Source organism: Vulpes vulpes, chromosome 1 (genome assembly GCF_048418805.1).
Source record: "Vulpes vulpes isolate BD-2025 chromosome 1, VulVul3, whole genome shotgun sequence".
NCBI classification, from domain to species: domain Eukaryota; kingdom Metazoa; phylum Chordata; class Mammalia; order Carnivora; family Canidae; genus Vulpes; species Vulpes vulpes.
The window spans coordinates 149139606-149158805 of record NC_132780.1 but is presented as its reverse complement, the minus strand read 5'-3'; the positions used below and the strand labels follow the sequence as shown (position 1 = coordinate 149158805).

Genomic DNA, 19200 nt, shown 5'->3' with positions numbered 1-19200 from the left:
TATCATAGGATATTCTCCTTTCAAGGAATATAAGTCTACTTTCTTATTCAGGTAAAATATATAAGTGCTCATTTTACTCCTAGTTCTTTAGGATGTCAATGTAAAGCGAGGTCTGCTTTTATTAATATTCTTCTTATCATGCTCCTGTAAATAAGCTAACAAGAAAGGAACTTGTGAATTCTGTTTCACCCTCTGCCTCCCCCATCCGTTAGTTGGCTAATGGGTTCTGAATGGGAGCAAATAAACAAGGGTCTTGGAGAGAAGCATAAAAGGTGTCAAAGTGTTACATGGTTTCCTGGAAGAGCCCTGGACTTGAAATCAGATGAGTTCCAAAAACCTGTGAGTGTGGGAAAGGTACTTTGTCTCTTTGTACTTCAATTTCCTCATCTTTAAAATAGGACATTAGAAGCTGTTTCCTCAAGTTGTCCTAGGGGGTGATCACACTCACCAGATCGAGAGCACAAATCAGGAATATCCGTGTGTAGCTCTATGGCCAATCATTGAGTCTGTCCAGTTCTCATTTTCGGTCGATCAGGCAAAGTTCTTTGACACCCTTTGCCCCAGTCTCCATCAGGCCTCTGGTGACCTCCCATTCAAAAGGGGAACAAAGTTGCTTACCCGGGGGGCCTAGTGATAAAATATTATTAAGACAAACATTATTTCCTTTTGTATCCTGACCTTCAGTCAATAGGTAAGGCAGTGTGAGGGCTTTTATCACAGCCCTGTGATCTGTACTTTAACACACTTAGTATAAGCTCCATTCTCCTTTTCATTCTGCTGAGTCACACACACCTCCAGTCCCCATGATAAGAAAGTACAATAAACAAAATCTCCAGTTACAAGACAGAAGACTTAGGTAAGTATGTTTCCAAACTGTTCTTTCCTTTCTTTCTTTTTTTTAAAGATTTTATTTATTTATTTAATATACATAGAAAGAGCACAAGAGAAAGCATGAGGGTAGGGGGAGAGAGGGGCAGAGGGTGAGGGAGAAGCAGGCTCCCCACTGAGCAGGGAGCCCGACTGGGCAACTGGCCGCTGGACTGGGGTCTCCACTGGGGGCTCGACTGGGGGCTCTACCCCAGGACCCTGGGATCATGATATGAGCTGAAGGCAGATGAAACCCACTGAGCCACCCAGGTGTCCCAGCAATTCTTTACTTTATAAAGGTTAGAATTATTGAGTCCCACATGAAAAATGTGGATGTTGAAAACATTTTGATATTTGAAATTCAAGTCACATGCACTTTTTCAGAGATATATACATTTGATATAGTTTTTTGGAGTAGTGTTGTTGGGGTCCAGAGCCTATTACCCAGAATTAATGAAACATTTTTGGTGCAAAAAAGATGATTTTAATGGCTGGAAGAGATACCCAGGATTGTGAGGAGCAACAGATTATATACATAGAGGTTGGGGGAAAGTAAAGATAAGGGATGTTCCAAAAGGACTTTCATATGCTAAAGAAGATTCACAGGATAGCAGAGGCCTTGCTACTGTCAAGCTAAAGTTGTTTTCCCCTCTAGTAAAGCATTAACAGTAAGACAGTTGGGAGTTTCCTGGAGGAGTGTTATACTCTGCCTATCTCAAGTATTTATCAATGGGCTACAGGTTATAGAGACATTTAATCTTATCTACATTTCCTTCTGCCTTTGCTTCCCACAATGCCTTGGGTAAAGAGAGGTATCTTTTGTCTCAGATTTCACAACAAAATTTTGCAAGAGAATCTTTTTTTTTTTTTTTTTTTTTAGATTTTATTTATTTATTCATGAGAGACACAGAGAGAGAGGCAGAGACTTAGGCCGAGGGAGAAGGATGCTCCCTGCGGGGAACCTGATGCAATATTCCTTTCTGGGACTCCAGGATCACACCCTGAGCCAAAGGCATATGCTCAACCGCTGAGTCACTCAGGCATCCCTGCAAGAGAATCTTAATATTTTGTAAACAGAACCTGAGATTTGCACAGAATATGCAGCTGTTCCTCCTTAAGACCTGGCTTTGGGACTCCTGCTTTTAAGGAGTCCTGTGTGTTTTTATTCATATCTATGTTAGAACATCCATTGTTTAAGCCATTGAGTTTCCTTATCTGATTCCCCGCTTTGTTCATTTCTATTTTTTTAAATTTTTATTATTTATTCATTCATGAGAGAGAGAGAGAGAGAGAGAGAGACAGGCTGAGGGAGAAGCAGGCTCCATGCAGGGAGCCCGACGTGGGACTCCATCCCGGGTCTCCAGGATCAGGCCCTGGTGTGAAGGTGGCGCTAAACTGCTGAGCCACCCAGGCTGCCCCATGCTTTGTTCATTTGTCATGCAGGCTGGGATGGACCAAGGGCTTTCAAAGTTTGTTGACCAAGCAGAACCAAAGTATCCCTCACCATTATACTGATCAGATGCGTGTGTACTCACGCACCCGTCCATACACACAACAAACATATTTGAAGCTAAAACCTCATGAAAAGATGTTTATGTTTCTACACATAATGCATGCAGATATTGTCGATTTTCTTCTGCTTCATTTTAAAAATTGGTGGGTTTCACAATCCACTGAAGGATTGTCATGAATATTTTAAAAATACCAATATAGAAAATAAAGCTTTTGGTTTGAATAAAAATGGGTTTGAATCTCAATTCTACCACTTACTTTGGGCAAGTTATTCTAGAAACCTCAGTATCATCAATTTTAAGATGACAGTAATAACAGAAGCCACCTCAGGTGATTTTTGTAGGATGAAATGAAGATAAATAGGTGAGAATGCCCATTGTGTGACAGACACTGAAGAAATGTTAGTTCTGTTCCATTTACTGTAAATTTAATGGAGTAATATCCCTTTTTCTAGATTATAAAGTGTATCAAGTAAAGGTGAATTGTAGAATTCCTCCTCCCATCCCCCACCAACTCCCCCGCCAAAAAAAGAAAAGAATTAATATCCTGTGTCTATGGAAAGAACTAGGGTCTTTCGAGCTAAGGGTGAGTCTCAGCCCTACTTTTGCTCTAAGCAAAAGCAGCATAACAGCCAAGGAGTGGAGGACTAACTCTGTCCCGCCTCCCTTTCTTATCAGTGAAGTACTCTGGTTTCAATGACCCTCACAGGGCCAGCACTTGTGTGGGTTCTAGCCCTACTCTTTTTAGTCCTAGGTGTGGGTTTCTATGTCCATCACTAACTAAAGAATGACTGTGGACCCATTTTTTCACCTCTGAACCTTGTTCTCATTAGCTGATATGATATGATATAATATGATATGATAATAACTAGTTGATAGAGTTGTTATGAAGATTAAAGAAATAATATATCCAAAGGGACTAACACTGGGTCATGATCATTAGGAGATTTTCAATAAATATTAATTCTCTAATCCTTTCCTGTCCTGCTAATACCCATACTTAAATCCTTACCATACACTCCCACCTATTAGCCTGCCAAGACAAACAGATTTTACCCAGTGGAGACATGGGCATGATTTGGAACAATTTCCCATGGTTGGCTACTGATGGATGATGATTTTGGCCGTGAAAGACATGCTAGGGACTTTTCCAATTCTGTCCTGAGGAAAGATATTCCTTTAGCGTTGTCGGTACTATTTGACCCTATATCAAAAAGTACATTTTTCTTCTGTGGTATCGTTCATATGTTAATTAATTCATTCATTTGTTCTTTGATTCATATTTAAAGAAATCCAGAGACTACCATGGCGGGGAAGCCCAAGCTTCACTACTTCAATGGACGAGGCAGAATGGAGTCCATCCGGTGGCTCCTGGCTTCAGCTGGAGTAGAGGTTAGATCTGAGTCCTCATCTTAAGTTGGATCTCAAATTGACTCTATCAAAGTACTTTTCTCACATAAACTAAAAGAATTTTCTTATTAAATGAAATGTCAAGAGTTTTGCATTAAAAAAATTGTCAGTTTGGGGTGCCTGGGTGGATTAGTCAAGTGTCCAACTCTTGATTTTGGCTTAGGTCATGAACTCAGGGTCATAAGACTAAATCCTGCATTGGGCTCTGCACTGGGTGTGGAGTCTGCTTAGGATTCTCTCTCCCTTACTCTCTGACAACCTCTCACCCCACACTCATGCTCTCTCTAAAAAAAGAAAAAAAATTGTCAGCTATTAAAAGATGAACAGGAGCATCTGGGTTGCTCAGATGGTTAAGCATCTCCCTTCAGCTCAGGTCATGACCTGAGTCCAGGTCCCAGGATTGAGCCCCACATTGGGCTTCTCACTCAGCGGGGAGTCTGCTTCTCCATTTCCCTCTGCCTCTCCCCCCCTACTCTTGCTCTCTTTTTCTCTCTCTGTCTCAAATGAATAAGTAAAAATTAAAGACAGACAGAGATGAACAGATTTGGGGTGCCTAGGTGGCTCAGTTGGCTAAGCTTCTGCCTTCGGCTCAGGTGATGATCTCAGGTTCTGGGATGGAGCCCCACATCAGGCTCTCTGATCAGTAGAGAGTCTTCTTTTCCCTCTCACTCTGCCTCTCTCCCTGCTCAGGCTTTCTCTCTCTCTCACTCTCTCAAATAAATAAATAAAATCTTTTAAAAAAAGAGACAGATGAACAGACTTGACCTAATACATTATTAAAATTTCCTCTCATCAAAGAACATAAACAATTAAATAACTTAAGGAAATTAACCACAGTGTCTAGGCATTATTTGGATTTGGATTTAAGCAAACTACAAAATATCATTTATGGCCTGTGGGCAAAAATTAGAAACATGAAACTTGATCTTAGATGATTTTATTTTTTTATTAAAGATTTTATTTATTTATTCATGAGAGACAGAGAGGCGGAAAGATAGACAGAGCTTGATGCAGGACTCAATCCCAGGACCCCGGAATCACAACCTGAGCCAAAGGCAGATGCTCAACTGCTGAGTTACCCAGGCATCCTGATCTTAGATGGTTTTAAAGAAGCAATGTTGGTATTGTAGGTGTAACTAATTCACTGTTTCTGCTTTTCAGTTTGAAGAGAAATTTATAGGTACTCCAGAAGACTTGGATAAATTAAAAAATGGTAAGACCAAGAATCTAATTCCTTGGATGAGGGTATTGGGTAGAAGTCATAAGTTGAGGTTTTAACACTTATGTGTGAATGTAATGGGAATTGGGAGTGGTGAAAAGGAAGAAAAGTGGCTCCAATGTAAGGGGGTCTCCTTGGGCAGGTCTTCCATCTCACTCAGGGCTAGGAAGGGCTTGAACTCTGAGTATCTGCTAAAAAAACCATGCCCCCTTCCCTATGAATTCCCTCTCTTTGCTCTCGCTAGCTTTTTCGTACCCTGAGTGAGCTGGGTCCGTTCAGGATCTCACATCGCCTGCCCATCCAAGGACTCTCAAACACATGCAGTTGAACAAAAAAGTAGAAATAGGCCAGCAGTTTCTATGAGTTCTTTTCTCTGGTAAGGTTGACAAGCGAATACTCAGCAATATTATAGACTCAGAGAATGAGATGATGGATTAGTTGAAAGTCCAGGTGACAATATGAAGAAGGAGATGAAGAACAAGGTCCAACACTACAAACATCAGCATACTCAAGAAAACAGGGCCTGACCTGCATAAACTGTCCACTAGGAGAATTGGAAGAGCACATAAAACACCCTACATAAAAATCTCTTTTAGCATTTGCCCTAATGGCATAAGTTCCAAAGGACTTCTCATTTGAAATGCATGTCATGGTGGCCCTGTTGTAGCTTCTCTCAAAATTTCCTAAAATATCCATGAAAGTAAATCAACTGCAAAAAACACAGAAACCTACCATGTATCTAAATGGGAAATAAAAAGATAAATGAAATAATAGGTGAAAAGTAAGAGGCAGATTGAGCAAAGAGGATTATAGGAAGCTAAAAGCAAAATGCTGTTTTGTTGAAATGTGACCAGGCAATAATTTTTTGTTTCCTTTTATATGTTAGGTCATGGCAACAAATGTTTTTTCATGCTAAAAGAGTAATGATCCATAAAACATTTCACTCTACTTCTTCTTTTCTCCTTTAAAAGATGGAAGTCTGATGTTCCAGCAAGTGCCAATGGTGGAAATTGATGGAATGAAGCTGGTACAGACCAGAGCCATTCTCAACTACATTGCCACCAAATACAACCTCTATGGGAAAGACATAAAGGAGAGAGCCCTGTACGGTATTTTTTCTGCTTTTTCATGAATGATTAATGTGAAAATTTGGTTTCTTCCTTGGGTGAGCAGGACTGTCAGGAAGATCATGGCCAGTAGTGCCATAGGACTTGGTGGTATAGGTTAAGGTCCAACACCACAGAGAGCTGTGAGGATGAGGGATTCCACTTGAAGTGGATTCATCAAGTGGGGTTACAGAAGAGGAAGCAGTCCATGGATAGAGCACATATGGTGACACAGTTTTCTGAATGCTGATGAACTATAAAGTCAGAAAGATGGTGGAATCATCACTCCAGGTACTCAGGCCTTTAGGAGCTAGATACTAGTCAACAGCTAGAGACAAAGGACAATGTGTCTGAGTGTCTAGCAGATAAGGCTGGGGAACAGAAGGATCCAAAGGAGCTGATTCTAAAGATTCTTAAATTACAAGAATGATGACCAAGAACTTCACTTATCAGCCTGTTATATAGACTAGCCACTTGACAAGGGTTAGCACAACCTTGTTATCCAGATGCCAAGGTTATCTTGACCATTTTGATACAGGACTGAAGTAGCTAGATTTTAGTCACTACAACCATATCTATGGGTTCTCTTCTCTGTTGTGATGGGACCACAAGATTGAAATTTAAATCTCAGAAGGTGCTGTTACTCAAAAAGTTACACATAGAGTCACCATATGCTAGCAACTCCATTACTAGTATACACATAAGATAATTGAAAATATATCCACACTAGATCTTTTATGCAAATGATTATAGCATGGGACGCCTGGGTGGCTCAGTGGTTGAGCATCTGCCTTTGGCTCAGAGCATGATCCTGGAGTCCTGGGATTGAGTCCCACATCAGGCTCCCCATGGGGAGCCTGCTTCTGCCTCTGCCTGTGTCTCTGCTTCTTTCTCTATGTCTCTCATGAATAAATTAATAAAATTAAAAAAAAAAACAAAGAAAACTCCAAATGGTTATAGCAGTGTTGTTCTTAATGTTCAAACAGTAGAAATGACATGAATGTGCATGATTGGAATATTGGCCTGTTCATCAATGGAATATTATTTGGCCATGAAAAGGAATGAAGTATGGATGCATAGTACAATACAGATAAAACTGGCAAACATCATGTTACATAAACCAGACACAAAGGCACAGATTGTATGATTCTATTTGTATGAAATATCCAGAACATTCAAATCTATGGAAACAAAAAGTAGTTTAGAGGTTGCCAGGGGTTGTGGAGGGAAGAAATTGGAATGAGTATAGAAGCATACAGCATTTCTTTTGGATATATGAAAATATTCTGTAATTAGAGTATGGTGATGGTACAGAATTGTGTGTCTTCTTTTTTTTTTTAAGATTTTATTTATTTATTCGTAAGACACACAGAGAAGAGAGGCAGAGACACAGGCAGAGGGAGCAGCAGGCTCCATGCAGGGAGCTTGACGTGGGACTTGATCCCAGGTCTCCAGGATCACGCCCTGGGCTGAAGGCAGCGCTAAACTGCGGAGCCACCCTGGCTTCCCAAATTGTGTGTCTTTACTAAAAATCACAAACTTGTACACTTGAGAAGTTTATACGTTATGGTATGTGAATTATGTATTAATAATTATTTTATTTTATTTTATTTTTTAAATTTTTTTTATTTATTTACAATAGTCACACAGAGAGAGAGAGAGAGAGGCAGAGACACAGGCAGAGGGAGAAGCAGGCTCCATGCACCGGGAGCCCGATGTGGGATTCGATCCCGGGTCTCCAAGATCGCGCCCTGAGCCAAAGGCAGGCGCCATACCGCTGCGCCACCCAGGGATCCCTAAAGATTTTATTTTAAAGACTCTTATAGGAAGCCCAGTTTGGAACTATAAAACCAAATCTCCTAGAGTATGTACTAGTTGCAATGTACAAAGATTTTCACCCTTTTAGGGGATATTTTCTTTTCTTTTTTTATTTTTAAATTTATTTTTAGATTTTATTTATTTATTCATGAAGACACAGAGAAAAGGCAGAGACATAGGCATAGGGAGAAGCAGGCTCCTTGCAGGGAGCCCGATGTGGGACTCGATCCCAGAACTCCAGGATCACACCCGAAGCCAAAGGCAGATGCTCAACCACTGAGCCACCCAGGTGTCCCTTAGGGGACATTTTAGATGAAGACTTGAGAAATGCAAACAAAGCCAGGGATGGGCAACTACATGGGGACAGGTTGTGGAAAATAATTGGAAAACCTGCCGATGTTTGGTATAAATGGGCCTGGGTGGTGTAACAGGACAAGAGAGGAAGGCACCATGACTGGGATGGCTGTGCCAGGGACTCTCTCTAGAGATCACTTAGATGGCAGGTTTTAGCCACACGAGTCACACTGCATTTGTGCACAGAACACGTCACCACAGATATGGCAAGTCCCGGGTACGGTCCTAGGGGTACTTACAGGATTGCACCAATTCCTTTGTGACTCTGGACAGGTCACCAATGTTCTCTGTCCCTCTTTTTGGTCATGCATATAAAGAGAATTTTAGACATAAACCTACCTTGATAGGTTGTTCTTGAATGAAATGTTCAAATCGAGTAAAAATCAGAGCTGGATACCTGCATATAAAAATGCATGTGGTGGGAGCTGAACTACTTTACCACTTCCTGATGCCCGTTCTTGTACATTTTTCAGCTATAAAATCAAGGCGAGGGCAGTCCCGGTGGTTCAGCAGTTTAGTGCCGCCTTCGGCCCAGGGCGTGATCCTGGAGACCCAGGATTGAGTCCCACGTTGGGCTCCCTGAATGCAGCCTGCTTCTCCCTCTACCTGTGTCTCTGCCTCTCTCTCTCTCTGTGTCTCTGGTGACTAGATAAATGGAATCTTTAAAAAAATAAATAAAATAAAATAAAATAAAATAAAATCAAGGCAGAAGACATTTGACAATTTGCCCACTTTGTCTTTCAGGATAGATATGTACACAGAAGGTATGGCAGATTTGAATGAAATGATCATGGTTTTGCCTCTATGCCCACCTGATCAAAAAGATGCCAAGATTACTCTGATCAAAGAGAGAACAACAGATCGTTATCTCCCCGTGTTTGAAAAAGTAAGTGGACTGTTGGGTACTTTGGGACTGTGAACTTAGAGCACAAAGAAAGATGATGCCTGGCATTGCTCAGGCATTGATTGTCGCTTCAGAGGCCTTCCTGAATACTAAGGCAGCATTAGTATGACTCTCAAGGCATCTTATAAAAAACTGACTGTGAGGAAGAATTGTACCAGTTATACCCAAGTTTTAGTTTTCCAGCAAGACTTCAACTAATAGGAACCCAATCTAGAATTCTCTGTCTGGCAGACTTCTATGGTCACAGTCAGAGCTTGGACTGTTGAAGGCTCTGAGAGCCACACTGGAGATTGAAATAGATCTTTCAGAGCACCATGCAGGGGCTTTGATCTCAGAAGAATACCATGAAAGCAATGCATCAGGAGACACTCTGGCAACATGTGTAGGGAGACATGAGACAAGTTGCCCTTCAGGAGAATATGGTAGTGTTTTGAGGATGAATGGATGAGATGTATCTAGACAGAGATGGGGGCAGTGGGATGGAGAGGAACAGACAGATGGAGAGGTGTTAAGAAAAAATAATTGACATCCTTGAAGACATGGCTTTTAGACTTAAGAGGAAAACCATGCAAACTAAGGAAATAAGGTTCCATCACTAGACATAGATTGGTATCTTAGTTAATGTTTCTCCTGGGAGGTAAGAGGAGAACATTTTGGGATCAAAAGAACCTGAAATTGTGCTAAATAAAAACTATGGGCCAAAAAAAAAAAAAAAGATTGTGGGAGATACAGGGGGTCATACATAGAAATGAAAGGGTTAACACAGACATACCCATCCTTATAAGGCAGTAGGTCATTCTGTCAATCACTGAATAAATGTTAATTGATTGCTTGTGTGTTTGCCCTATTCAAGGAGGGAAGAATTCATAGTAATCAGGAAATCCTCCTATCCCTTGTGGTGCTAAGAGTTTGGGGCACATTCACATGATGAAGACCTGAACAGTCATCCCATTTGAGTACAGCCCTACTGTGAAATTACAGAGTGAGCCCTATGATAAGATAAATGAAAAATGTATATTACTATACAGTATTTGAAATTGTGTTATGTTCTTTGCCTATTAATTATCCATATTTCTATGTGTACATAGCCTTAAAGGGTATTTGGCAAAATTTCCTGAAGTTGATGGTGCCATGGGTTTTTTTCTTCACGTTATCATTTGCATATTATTGGAATATCTTAATAAATTTCATTAATTTCCCCAACATTTTATTAGGAGAAGTTGCATATGTCAGGATAGTTGAAAGAGATAGACAGTGGACACATGTTTTAGGGAGACATTAGCCAGGGTTTCAGCTGAGGAGAGGGGAAAGAATAGCCGAGACCCAGTGTTTCACTGAGTCAGGGGCAATGCAGAGGGTCTGAAGCCCACACTCCCTCAGTGAGTCAGGAGAGGTGGGGAGGTTGGGCTGGAGACATCAAGGAGGAGCAGAGGGTCTTAGGCTGTCTGTGCCTGAGCTCATGATGTGATTCCTCAAATCCTCCAGGTGTTAAAGAGCCATGGACAAGATTACCTTGTTGGCAACAAGCTGAGCAGGGCTGACATTCACCTGGTTGAACTTCTCTACTATGTGGAAGAGCTTGACTCCAGCCTTCTGGCCAACTTCCCTCTGCTGAAGGTGATCTCTCTCACAGCCTTCAGGAGGGAAGGCTCACATTTCCCACCTGAGGATCTAACAGTTGGACTCAGGTCCCATCATTGTGCAGATCTTCTTGGCCCTGGAACTCCCTCCAGAGTTAGCTCCTAGGGGCTGGTTGAGGCTCAGAATCTTGTCATGCCAAGGGATGAAGTGAATGCTTCCCTGAGAAAAAGAAATGGTCTTTGCCACGAGAAGGACCCAGGGCTCAGCATCAACCTCCACATCCCTATTCCATTATGGTTTCTGTCCTCGTTTTCTCTGGGGTTTTCCTTATCCCGGTGTGTCCCTCTCCTTCCTTCGTACTTCTGCCTGAGCAGGTCTCCTTCCTTCTGCTTCCTTTCCTCCACTCCTGCTCCTAATGGCAGACATCACGTTTCTCTGGGCAGAGTCTCCCTCTCTCCCTGTTCCTCTCTCTGTGGGCTGAATGACTGTTTTGCCTGGTCTCATGGTTTACCTTTCTATATTTTCTGTCTTCCATTCCAGGGCAGTTTTGCTATATCTTCATGGTCTGTCTGGAGACTGTATGTGTGTCGAAATGTGACAGACACATTCCTCTTCCCTGTGTTGCATGAGAGCAATGAATCCGTAGGGTTTATGTGTAGGGAAGGAGGCAGGGGGACCTGAAACTGAATAGAGTCTGAAAGAAAGATGTCTTTGGGGGAAAATGGTATTAAGCTGTGTTTTCTTCCTCCAACCTTTGTGTCTCACTGGGTGTCATTTCCCAGCCTCCCTGTGGTGCTGATGGAGGGGACTCAGTGGTCCTTGCTAGGAACATTTCTGATTCCCTGGCTTGTGCTGATGACGGGGCTGGTCTTTGGCTCCATTCTGAGTCTGTGTCTTTGTGCCTTGCAGGCCCTGAAAACCAGAGTCAGCAATCTCCCCACCGTGAAGAAGTTTCTGCAGCCTGGCAGCCCAAGGAAGCCTCCCTTGGATGAGAAAAGTTTAGAGCAAGCAAAGAAGATTTTCAGGATTAACTGAACAGGAATGGATGCCCAGCACATGCAGGACCAATCTCCTGAGATGAAATGTGTTACCTAAATCCAAATCCTGGCTATTACAAGGCTAGGATACTTCTCAAAAATTTAAAATCTAATTTCATTACAAATTCACTATGCAGATTTAGTTGCAAAGCGATTCATTTTGTTTTGATTAAATATCAAATCACGATCACCTCCTGGGGTTTCTCTTGGTCTCAAACATAGATAAAAGGAGAAAAATGTCATGGATTCTTTGATTAAAAAATTGTCATAACAGCTGTCATATACTTTGTCCAGAAGAGTGAAGTAGAAATTTTCATATGACATTTTTAGTTAGACAAAAATAGTCTCTTTCTTTTGTATTTTGCTAGATTTCTGATCCACAGCCTGAAAGATTGATTCTTTCTTTCTTTTATTCTTTCTCTTTTGGTACAGAACCATTTTCCTCAGGTAATCAGTTTTTTTCCTGCTCACTTATGGAAATTATATTTATTTTATGTATAATATAGGACTTCTGTGTTCCAGGAGCTGGATTAAGATAAACAAGCCAGATATAGTCTTTGCCCAATGAGGGGTGACTGTAGTGACATACACACACAAAAAAATAGATAATTCTAATCCAAAGTCATACATACTTTGTATAGCATGTTCCTAGGGCTGTTGTAACAAGTGACCAAAAATTTAGTGGATGAAAAATGCAAAATGTATTCCCTCACAGTTCTGGAGGCTCTTTGTGTGAAAGGAAGATATGAGCAGAGCCATACTCTTTCTGAAGGCATTAGGGAAGGATCCTTCCTTGCTTCTTAGCTTCTGATGGTTGCTGGCCGTGCTTGGCATTTCTTGGCTTGTAGATGCATAACTCCAATCTCTGTCTCTGTTGCCATATGGCATAAATGTGTGTGTGTGTGTGTGTGTCTGTCCAAATTTCCGTCTTCTTCTAGGGAACACCAGTAATCAAATCTAGGCTCACCGTAATCCAGTATGACATCATCTTAACTTGACTACAACTGCAAAGACCCTATTTCCAGATAAAATCACATTCACAGGTACCCAGGGTTAAGACGTCAACCTACCCTTTCTGGGGGACACAATTTAATCTATAACTTCATACTAGGGCACGAGATAATGCTGAACATGAACCTAATCAGGACACCCTTGCTTGAATCTGCAAGTCATTCATGGTCTGTCATGAAGGGTAGTTTGGATTTTGTTCTAAGGAAAATAGGGGACCACTGAAGTGCAGCCATATACCCTGCTTACCCAGCCTGATACACACATAATAAAATCACATCTTTTAAATGTTTGCTTTAAGTCACTCAAGCATCCATCTTAGAACTGCAAGAATGGTTCTTGCCCCCAGCAATCTCTTTTGCAATGCTAAATCCAACAACCTAGGAGCTTTCCTCCATTCAAGGAGTCACCCAACTTGAGACTGATGAAAAATCCCAGGAGTCCTCTGCTGCAGTACCTGTTCTTTGCTGCCCTTTCTGCCATGTGGAGTTCCTGTTGTCCCAAAGACTGTCTGATCTGAGACAGTTTGGTTGAAACACTGGCCACCATTCGTCCACCTCGGCAGCAGCATCCTTTTCTCTGTGACCTCAGAGAAAAAGATGTGGGGGTCTCTCTCCCTGCTGTTACTTAGGCCTGGGATCCCTAACCTTACAGGGAGATATATGGTCCTCCCCGCCACCCTGCCCCGCCTCCCCGCATGTTGCTGTGCAGGAGACGCTGGGATGGTGAGTGATGTCTAGCCTCAACTAACTACTGTGCCTATAACTTGCGTTCCCCCAAAACATGTAGGATCAATGGGGCTGAGCCCAGGGCCCTAGCCCTGACTGCCCATTTTCACAGTGTGAACTTCCCCACAGTTGCATACTGTGGGGCAGATACATACACAGGACACATGCCTTGGGTCCTTTATGTTTACCCAGTATCAGGTCAATTCAGCCCAAGCAAGATGTGCCAAGTTGTCCTCTCAGGAGGCCCCCACTTCCCCTTGCATTTACCTGTTCTGTATCTAACACTGGAGTCCTCAAGGTGTTTATGAGGTGAAGGGGCCTTTGTTATCCATCCTTCAAACAATATATTCTTATACCTTTGTTCCAGAACAGAGGTTCTCAACCTCATCACATCTAGCCCGCCCCAATTTAGAACATACGTTATAATCCCTTTTTATTGTCTTGAAGTGAACTCAGTAAGATTAACCCCATTATGACTGGTGCTCTGAGTACATGAAAACTAAGATATCACCTCATCTCAAAAAGGGTGGCTGAGGAGAGGTTAGTGAAGTGCCTATTTACAAAGCTGGAGTAGTATTAAGATACCTCAAGGGATGGTGATACACCTGGGTTAGCCACAGGGGAGGCCTCTACCTCCCCTACTCTCAATGGAACAAGGGCAAAAAGCAGAAGAGGAACCCAGGAATGTGCCGAGTCACAGGTGCAGGAAAGAGCCACCTTGATAGAGTAGATGTTCTTCACCGTCACTGAAACGGCCCAGAACACAGAGATAATTAGTAAAAATCACAAATGAATGGAAACTATCACAATGATTTCTGACTGGCTTGCACTATTGCTTTTTCAATGCTATATGCAGTTTAGTTAGAAAGTAAAAAGAAATATTATTCATTCTCAGTATATATCCTGACATATATTAATTTTTATTTACTATGCAGATGTCAAGTATTTTGAATATCACTCCTGGGTAATCTGTGATATTAAAGGACAAAAATATGTGTTATAAAATAATTTACATCTGGTATTTGACCCTTATACTACCCACCGTTTCTATGGAGAGATTATACAGATAAATTGAAATGAAAATAAATATTAATTTCTCTGTCCTAGGGCAATTGGGTCAAGATTTGAGCTGTTATACATGGCAACTTGCCAAATTTCCAATATCTTCTTGAAGAAAAAGTACTAGAAACTTTTGCCAACCCAAACTGGTTGGACCAGGTTTTCATGAGTCAGCACAACTTTTATCTATGTTATATTTGATCCACTTTGCTTCCTATTTTTCTCTCAAAAGCTTTGCTAACCTCCTGTCTGCACCCAACAGTTTTTTGAAAATATTTGTCCTTTGGAAATTTTGACATAATTGTGATATTCTAAGTCAACAAGCCAGCCAAGGATACCTGGTAGAAAAAAAAATGTAGATTCTGACTTTGGAAATTGATGAAATATTCTTAAGGATTATGACCTAATAAATCATACTTAAATAGTTTTATTCTTTGTTTCATTTGGTAAATGTTTACTGAGCACCTATTTTGTTCCCTGAATTTTTCTAGGCAGGGAGGATGCCATGGTACATATAAGAGCATTTTCCTGTGTAGACAATGAGTTAAAAAACAAATCAATGAGAAAATTATTAGTGATGAGTGCTAAGGGGAAAATAAAACAGAGTAGGGTGATGGAGAGTTTTTAGGGTGGCAGTGGGTAAGTGGTTAATTTAAAATGACTGGTCATAGAAGACTAAGTCCAAGTGTGTGGGCGGCCACGGACTAGCTAGAGTTACTAACCCAAACCAGGCCCGGACTTGCGTCCCTCATTCACTCAAAAGGCTCGGGAGCCTAAAGGGTGAATAGCTGGTAGACGCTTGAGAAAGGGCTTGAGCAACGGTTTTCAGAGCTTGCTTCTACAGTGATCGCCCACGTAACACAATAGATACAATTTATTCTGGCCTGGTCATAAACTTAAATAGGGGTCTGTGCTGTCCTTGCTGGTCTGTTAACCATGTATAATGTTCCTTCGAGGTACATACACCTGGAGCAACAAGCTTATCTATTAACCAGGATCCTAAATCTTCTGGCGCCTGTGGGTTTGTCTTGCATGCTGATAAAGGGAAAGCTTGGAGGGATTCACAACTATGCTAAGAATGGACATTTCCTTATCTTTGTATTGCTTATGCTACATAATGCTGTAGAACCTTGAATAAAGCTGACACTGCTTGGACATCATCCACTGTGTCCCTCCTGTCCCCATCTCTTTACTTTTCTTTTATTTTCCTCATCCCCTTATCCTCAGGACCCTGATCGTGTTGCCGCAGAACGTGCAACACAAATGACAGGAAGAAGCCAAGCATGAGAAGATCCAAGGCAACAGGGTGCTAACTAGAGACACTAATGAGGACAAGGATCTTGGTCAAGAACAACTTTGGTGTGTTTTAGGCACAGTAGGCAAGCGTATGTTGCAGGAGCATGGTGAGAAAGTATTGGAAGATGAAGTCAGAGAGGTAAGCAAGGTCAGTTATTTATTGCAGTGCCTCGGTTATTTATTGCTGCCTAATAAATCAGGCCAAAGGTTAGTGACTTAAAGCAACAAACATTTATTCTCTAGCACACTTTCTGAGGGTCAGGATCCCAGGAGCAACTTAGGTAGGTGATTCTGGGTCAGGATCTCTCAGGACGTTGTATGCCAAGCCATCAGCAGGGGTTGCAATTATCTGAAAGCTTCACTAAGGACAGGCAATCCACTTCCAAGATGGTTCCCTCACATGGCTGTTGGCAATGAGGCTCTCAGTCCCTTGTCATGTCTGCTTCTTTGTATAGCTGCTTGAGTATCTTCATGATAGATCAGCTAACTTCCCCCTAGAGCAAGCAATCCAAGGGAGAACAAGACAGAAACAGCAATGTCCTCTACAATCTATCATCCAGGGCCACACTTCTGATGATAGTGACTGATTGGAAACCCATGTAGGAAGAGAAAGCATTTGGAGAGGAGAAGGGAAGCAGAGTGGGAGCCAGTCAAGGAATCTGAGGAGGTGGTGTCCATGAAGTAGGGGAGAGCCGGGAAAGAGTAGCGTCATGAAGGAGAGGAGCACGAGGACTGGAGAGTAAAGGGTGAATCTGGGGACAGGAGGCCACTGCTGGCCTTGATGAGCGCTGTGGAGTGTGGGACAGAAGCCTGACCAGAGTGGGTTGAGGAGGAAATGGGAAGTGAGTAGAGACAACCGCTACTGATCAATCACCCTTTTGCGAAGTTTTGCCCTAAGAAGGGCAGATGTGTGGGACAGTAGACTTTATCTGTGAACTAAAAAAGAAAGGGAATGTTAAACAGGTTGGGGTCGGCTTCATTTGTGATCATGGGAAGTCACCTAAGAGCAGTGAGGCTGTGTACTACACAGTGACAGAGTTTCCTGAAGGCACTTAGGTTGTTGGCACCAGGAAGTTTCCGTTGCTCTGGAAAGTGTGCCATCTAGTGCTCAGCCATGGCAGCCGAGTCAGACTAACTTCTCAGAGTAGGTTGGTTCAAAACAATCTGTTTGCTGGAAGAGAAATCACTTTTTCCTGTAAATCTTAAATCTATGTTGGAAAACTGCCAAAATGGAAACTAGAAATTTCTGACTGAGAAGCCAAGTTGGAAAGTTTTCCATGCTTCCTTTCAACACCTTCTAGTTCATTCTTCTCATTTCTTTCTCCACCATCTCTTTTCCTTTGTCCATCAGTCCCATACTCAGTTTCCTTTTCCATTGTCCATTTCTATGATAAAGATTGGAGTGATGCTCCTACAAGCCAGCAGCTAGGGGACAGGCATGGAGCAGATTCCCCTCACAGCCCTCAGAACTAACCACCTTTGTTGACACCTTGATTGCAGACTTTTAGCCTCCAGAACTGTGAGAGAATAAATTTCTATTGTGTGAGCCACCCAGGTTGTGGTAATTAGTCGCCAATGGCCACAGAAAACGAGTGCAGCTACTTTGTGATAAATGAGAAGGAAAACACACAACAACATAGATGACTCTCAAAATAATGATATGGACTGGAAGAAACTAGACAAATCACAGCACTTATTGTATGCTTCTACTTATGCGTAATTCTAGAAATCGCAAACTAATTTTGCATGACCAAGCAGACCAGTGGTATGGGGAGCGACAGGAGGAAAGGATTGTAACAGGGCATCAGACCTGCTGTATTCAATTTACTGACTGTGGTGATGCTTTCATGGGGGATGCATATGTCAAAACTTATCCAACTGTACACTTAAATTACATGTTTTATTATAGGTCAGTTATGCCCCCAAATATGGTAATAATACTAATGGAGGCAAATAAAGCCCCAAATCTGTCCTGTAGATAGTCATTCTGGACAATTCATCTGCACGCCATGCTGCCTTGCTTGCCTCCTTGGCCTCTGGCATGTCGCCTTCTAATTACAAACTGACTGAAGTCTCTCCTGTCCTAACCCTCTTTTTTTTTTTTTTTTTTTTAAATTTTTTTTGTATTTATTTATGATAGTCACAGAGAGATAGAGAGAGAGGCAGAGACACAGGCAGAGGGAGAAGCAGGCTCCATGCACCGGGAGCCCGACGTGGGATTCGATCCCGGGTCTCCAGGATCGCGCCCTGGGCCAAAGGCAGGCGCTAAACTGCTGCGCCACCCAGGGATCCCCTGTCCTAACCCTCTTAGCTATCTACTTCTCCACCCCACAGAAAAAAAACCCCAACAAACACTACAAAACAAATCAAAACAGTTCTCTATCTCTATCTGGTTTTCCCATTGGCTATATCCTTCCCACTTATTTCTCACTTCCAAAGCTTCAGACATCTACATTCTAGCTACACTTCCTCTCACCAAAGGCCAAAGTGTTGAACTTTTGTTTCATAACTAATGAACTAACCACCACCTTAGTCCTATTGTTTCAAAGGTCTCTTCTCAATTTCATCTTCTTTGACCTCTTTACTGTAAACACAAGCCCACCCTCCCTCTCCATCCACAACTTACTGCCAGAGCCTCCCTGCCCTCCACTAAACTCTAGTTCTCATGTAATTTGGGGGCTCCCTTTGCTTATTTAGTGATTTATATGTCTTTCTTGCCACATGCTGTCACACTCATTGCATCCAATCCTGCTTTGTTTCAAAAGGACAAAATTAAAAAAAAAAAAAAAAGGACAGAATTTTGGCGAAATGAATAATACATTATCAGTGACAGCCCTCCCTCCTCCAGAGCTCAGGCTTGTGAGGATGCTACAGAAATGCTCCAGAGCCTGAGAGTGGGCACTGAATGCAGCATTTGATGGGGCAAGTTGGACAAGCCTCAAGAGTGACATGATTGTTGTCCCACACTCTCTAAGTTCCTTTCCTTTTTATCTTGAAATGTCTCCACCACTGTCTGCCAGTCCATCAAGGCCTTTTCCATAATGACACCTTCACTGGTGAACTCAACAAATACTGGGCATTCCCACAAGCACCCCTGGATATGAATGTTTCTTTCCATTCTGTTCTTACGTCCCCAGGTTATAGTTTCCTCACCCTAGCACTGGGGAAAGTGTACAGGGGGGTGGTAGTAGTCAGTAGAGAAGAAACATTTCCTACTCAGTAGGAAGGCTGCTATTAGACTTTGTAGGTGAAGGCTGGGCCCCATGCACAGAGATGGGGAAACATGGAAGCTGATTGAAATT

At 42.1% G+C, this 19200-nt stretch overlaps 1 protein-coding gene across 4 annotated transcripts in view; it reads left to right on the top strand.

Moving 5' to 3' along the window:
• The window catches only part of LOC112914067 (glutathione S-transferase A3), a 55011-nt gene extending 39979 nt beyond the window's left edge, over positions 1 to 15032 (top strand). For all 4 annotated transcript variants that reach the window (XM_072733880.1, XM_025991059.2, XM_072733891.1 and 1 more), the window contains 6 exons: positions 3668 to 3770; positions 4950 to 5001; positions 5979 to 6111; positions 9030 to 9171; positions 10675 to 10806; positions 11680 to 15032. In XM_072733880.1, coding sequence (XP_072589981.1) covers positions 3684 to 3770; positions 4950 to 5001; positions 5979 to 6111; positions 9030 to 9171; positions 10675 to 10806; positions 11680 to 11805 — 672 coding nt within the window. In that variant the 5' untranslated portion in view covers positions 3668 to 3683 and the 3' untranslated portion in view covers positions 11806 to 15032. The remainder of the gene's footprint in view (positions 1 to 3667; positions 3771 to 4949; positions 5002 to 5978; positions 6112 to 9029; positions 9172 to 10674; positions 10807 to 11679) is intronic.
• Positions 15033 to 19200: the final 4168 nt, after the last annotated feature.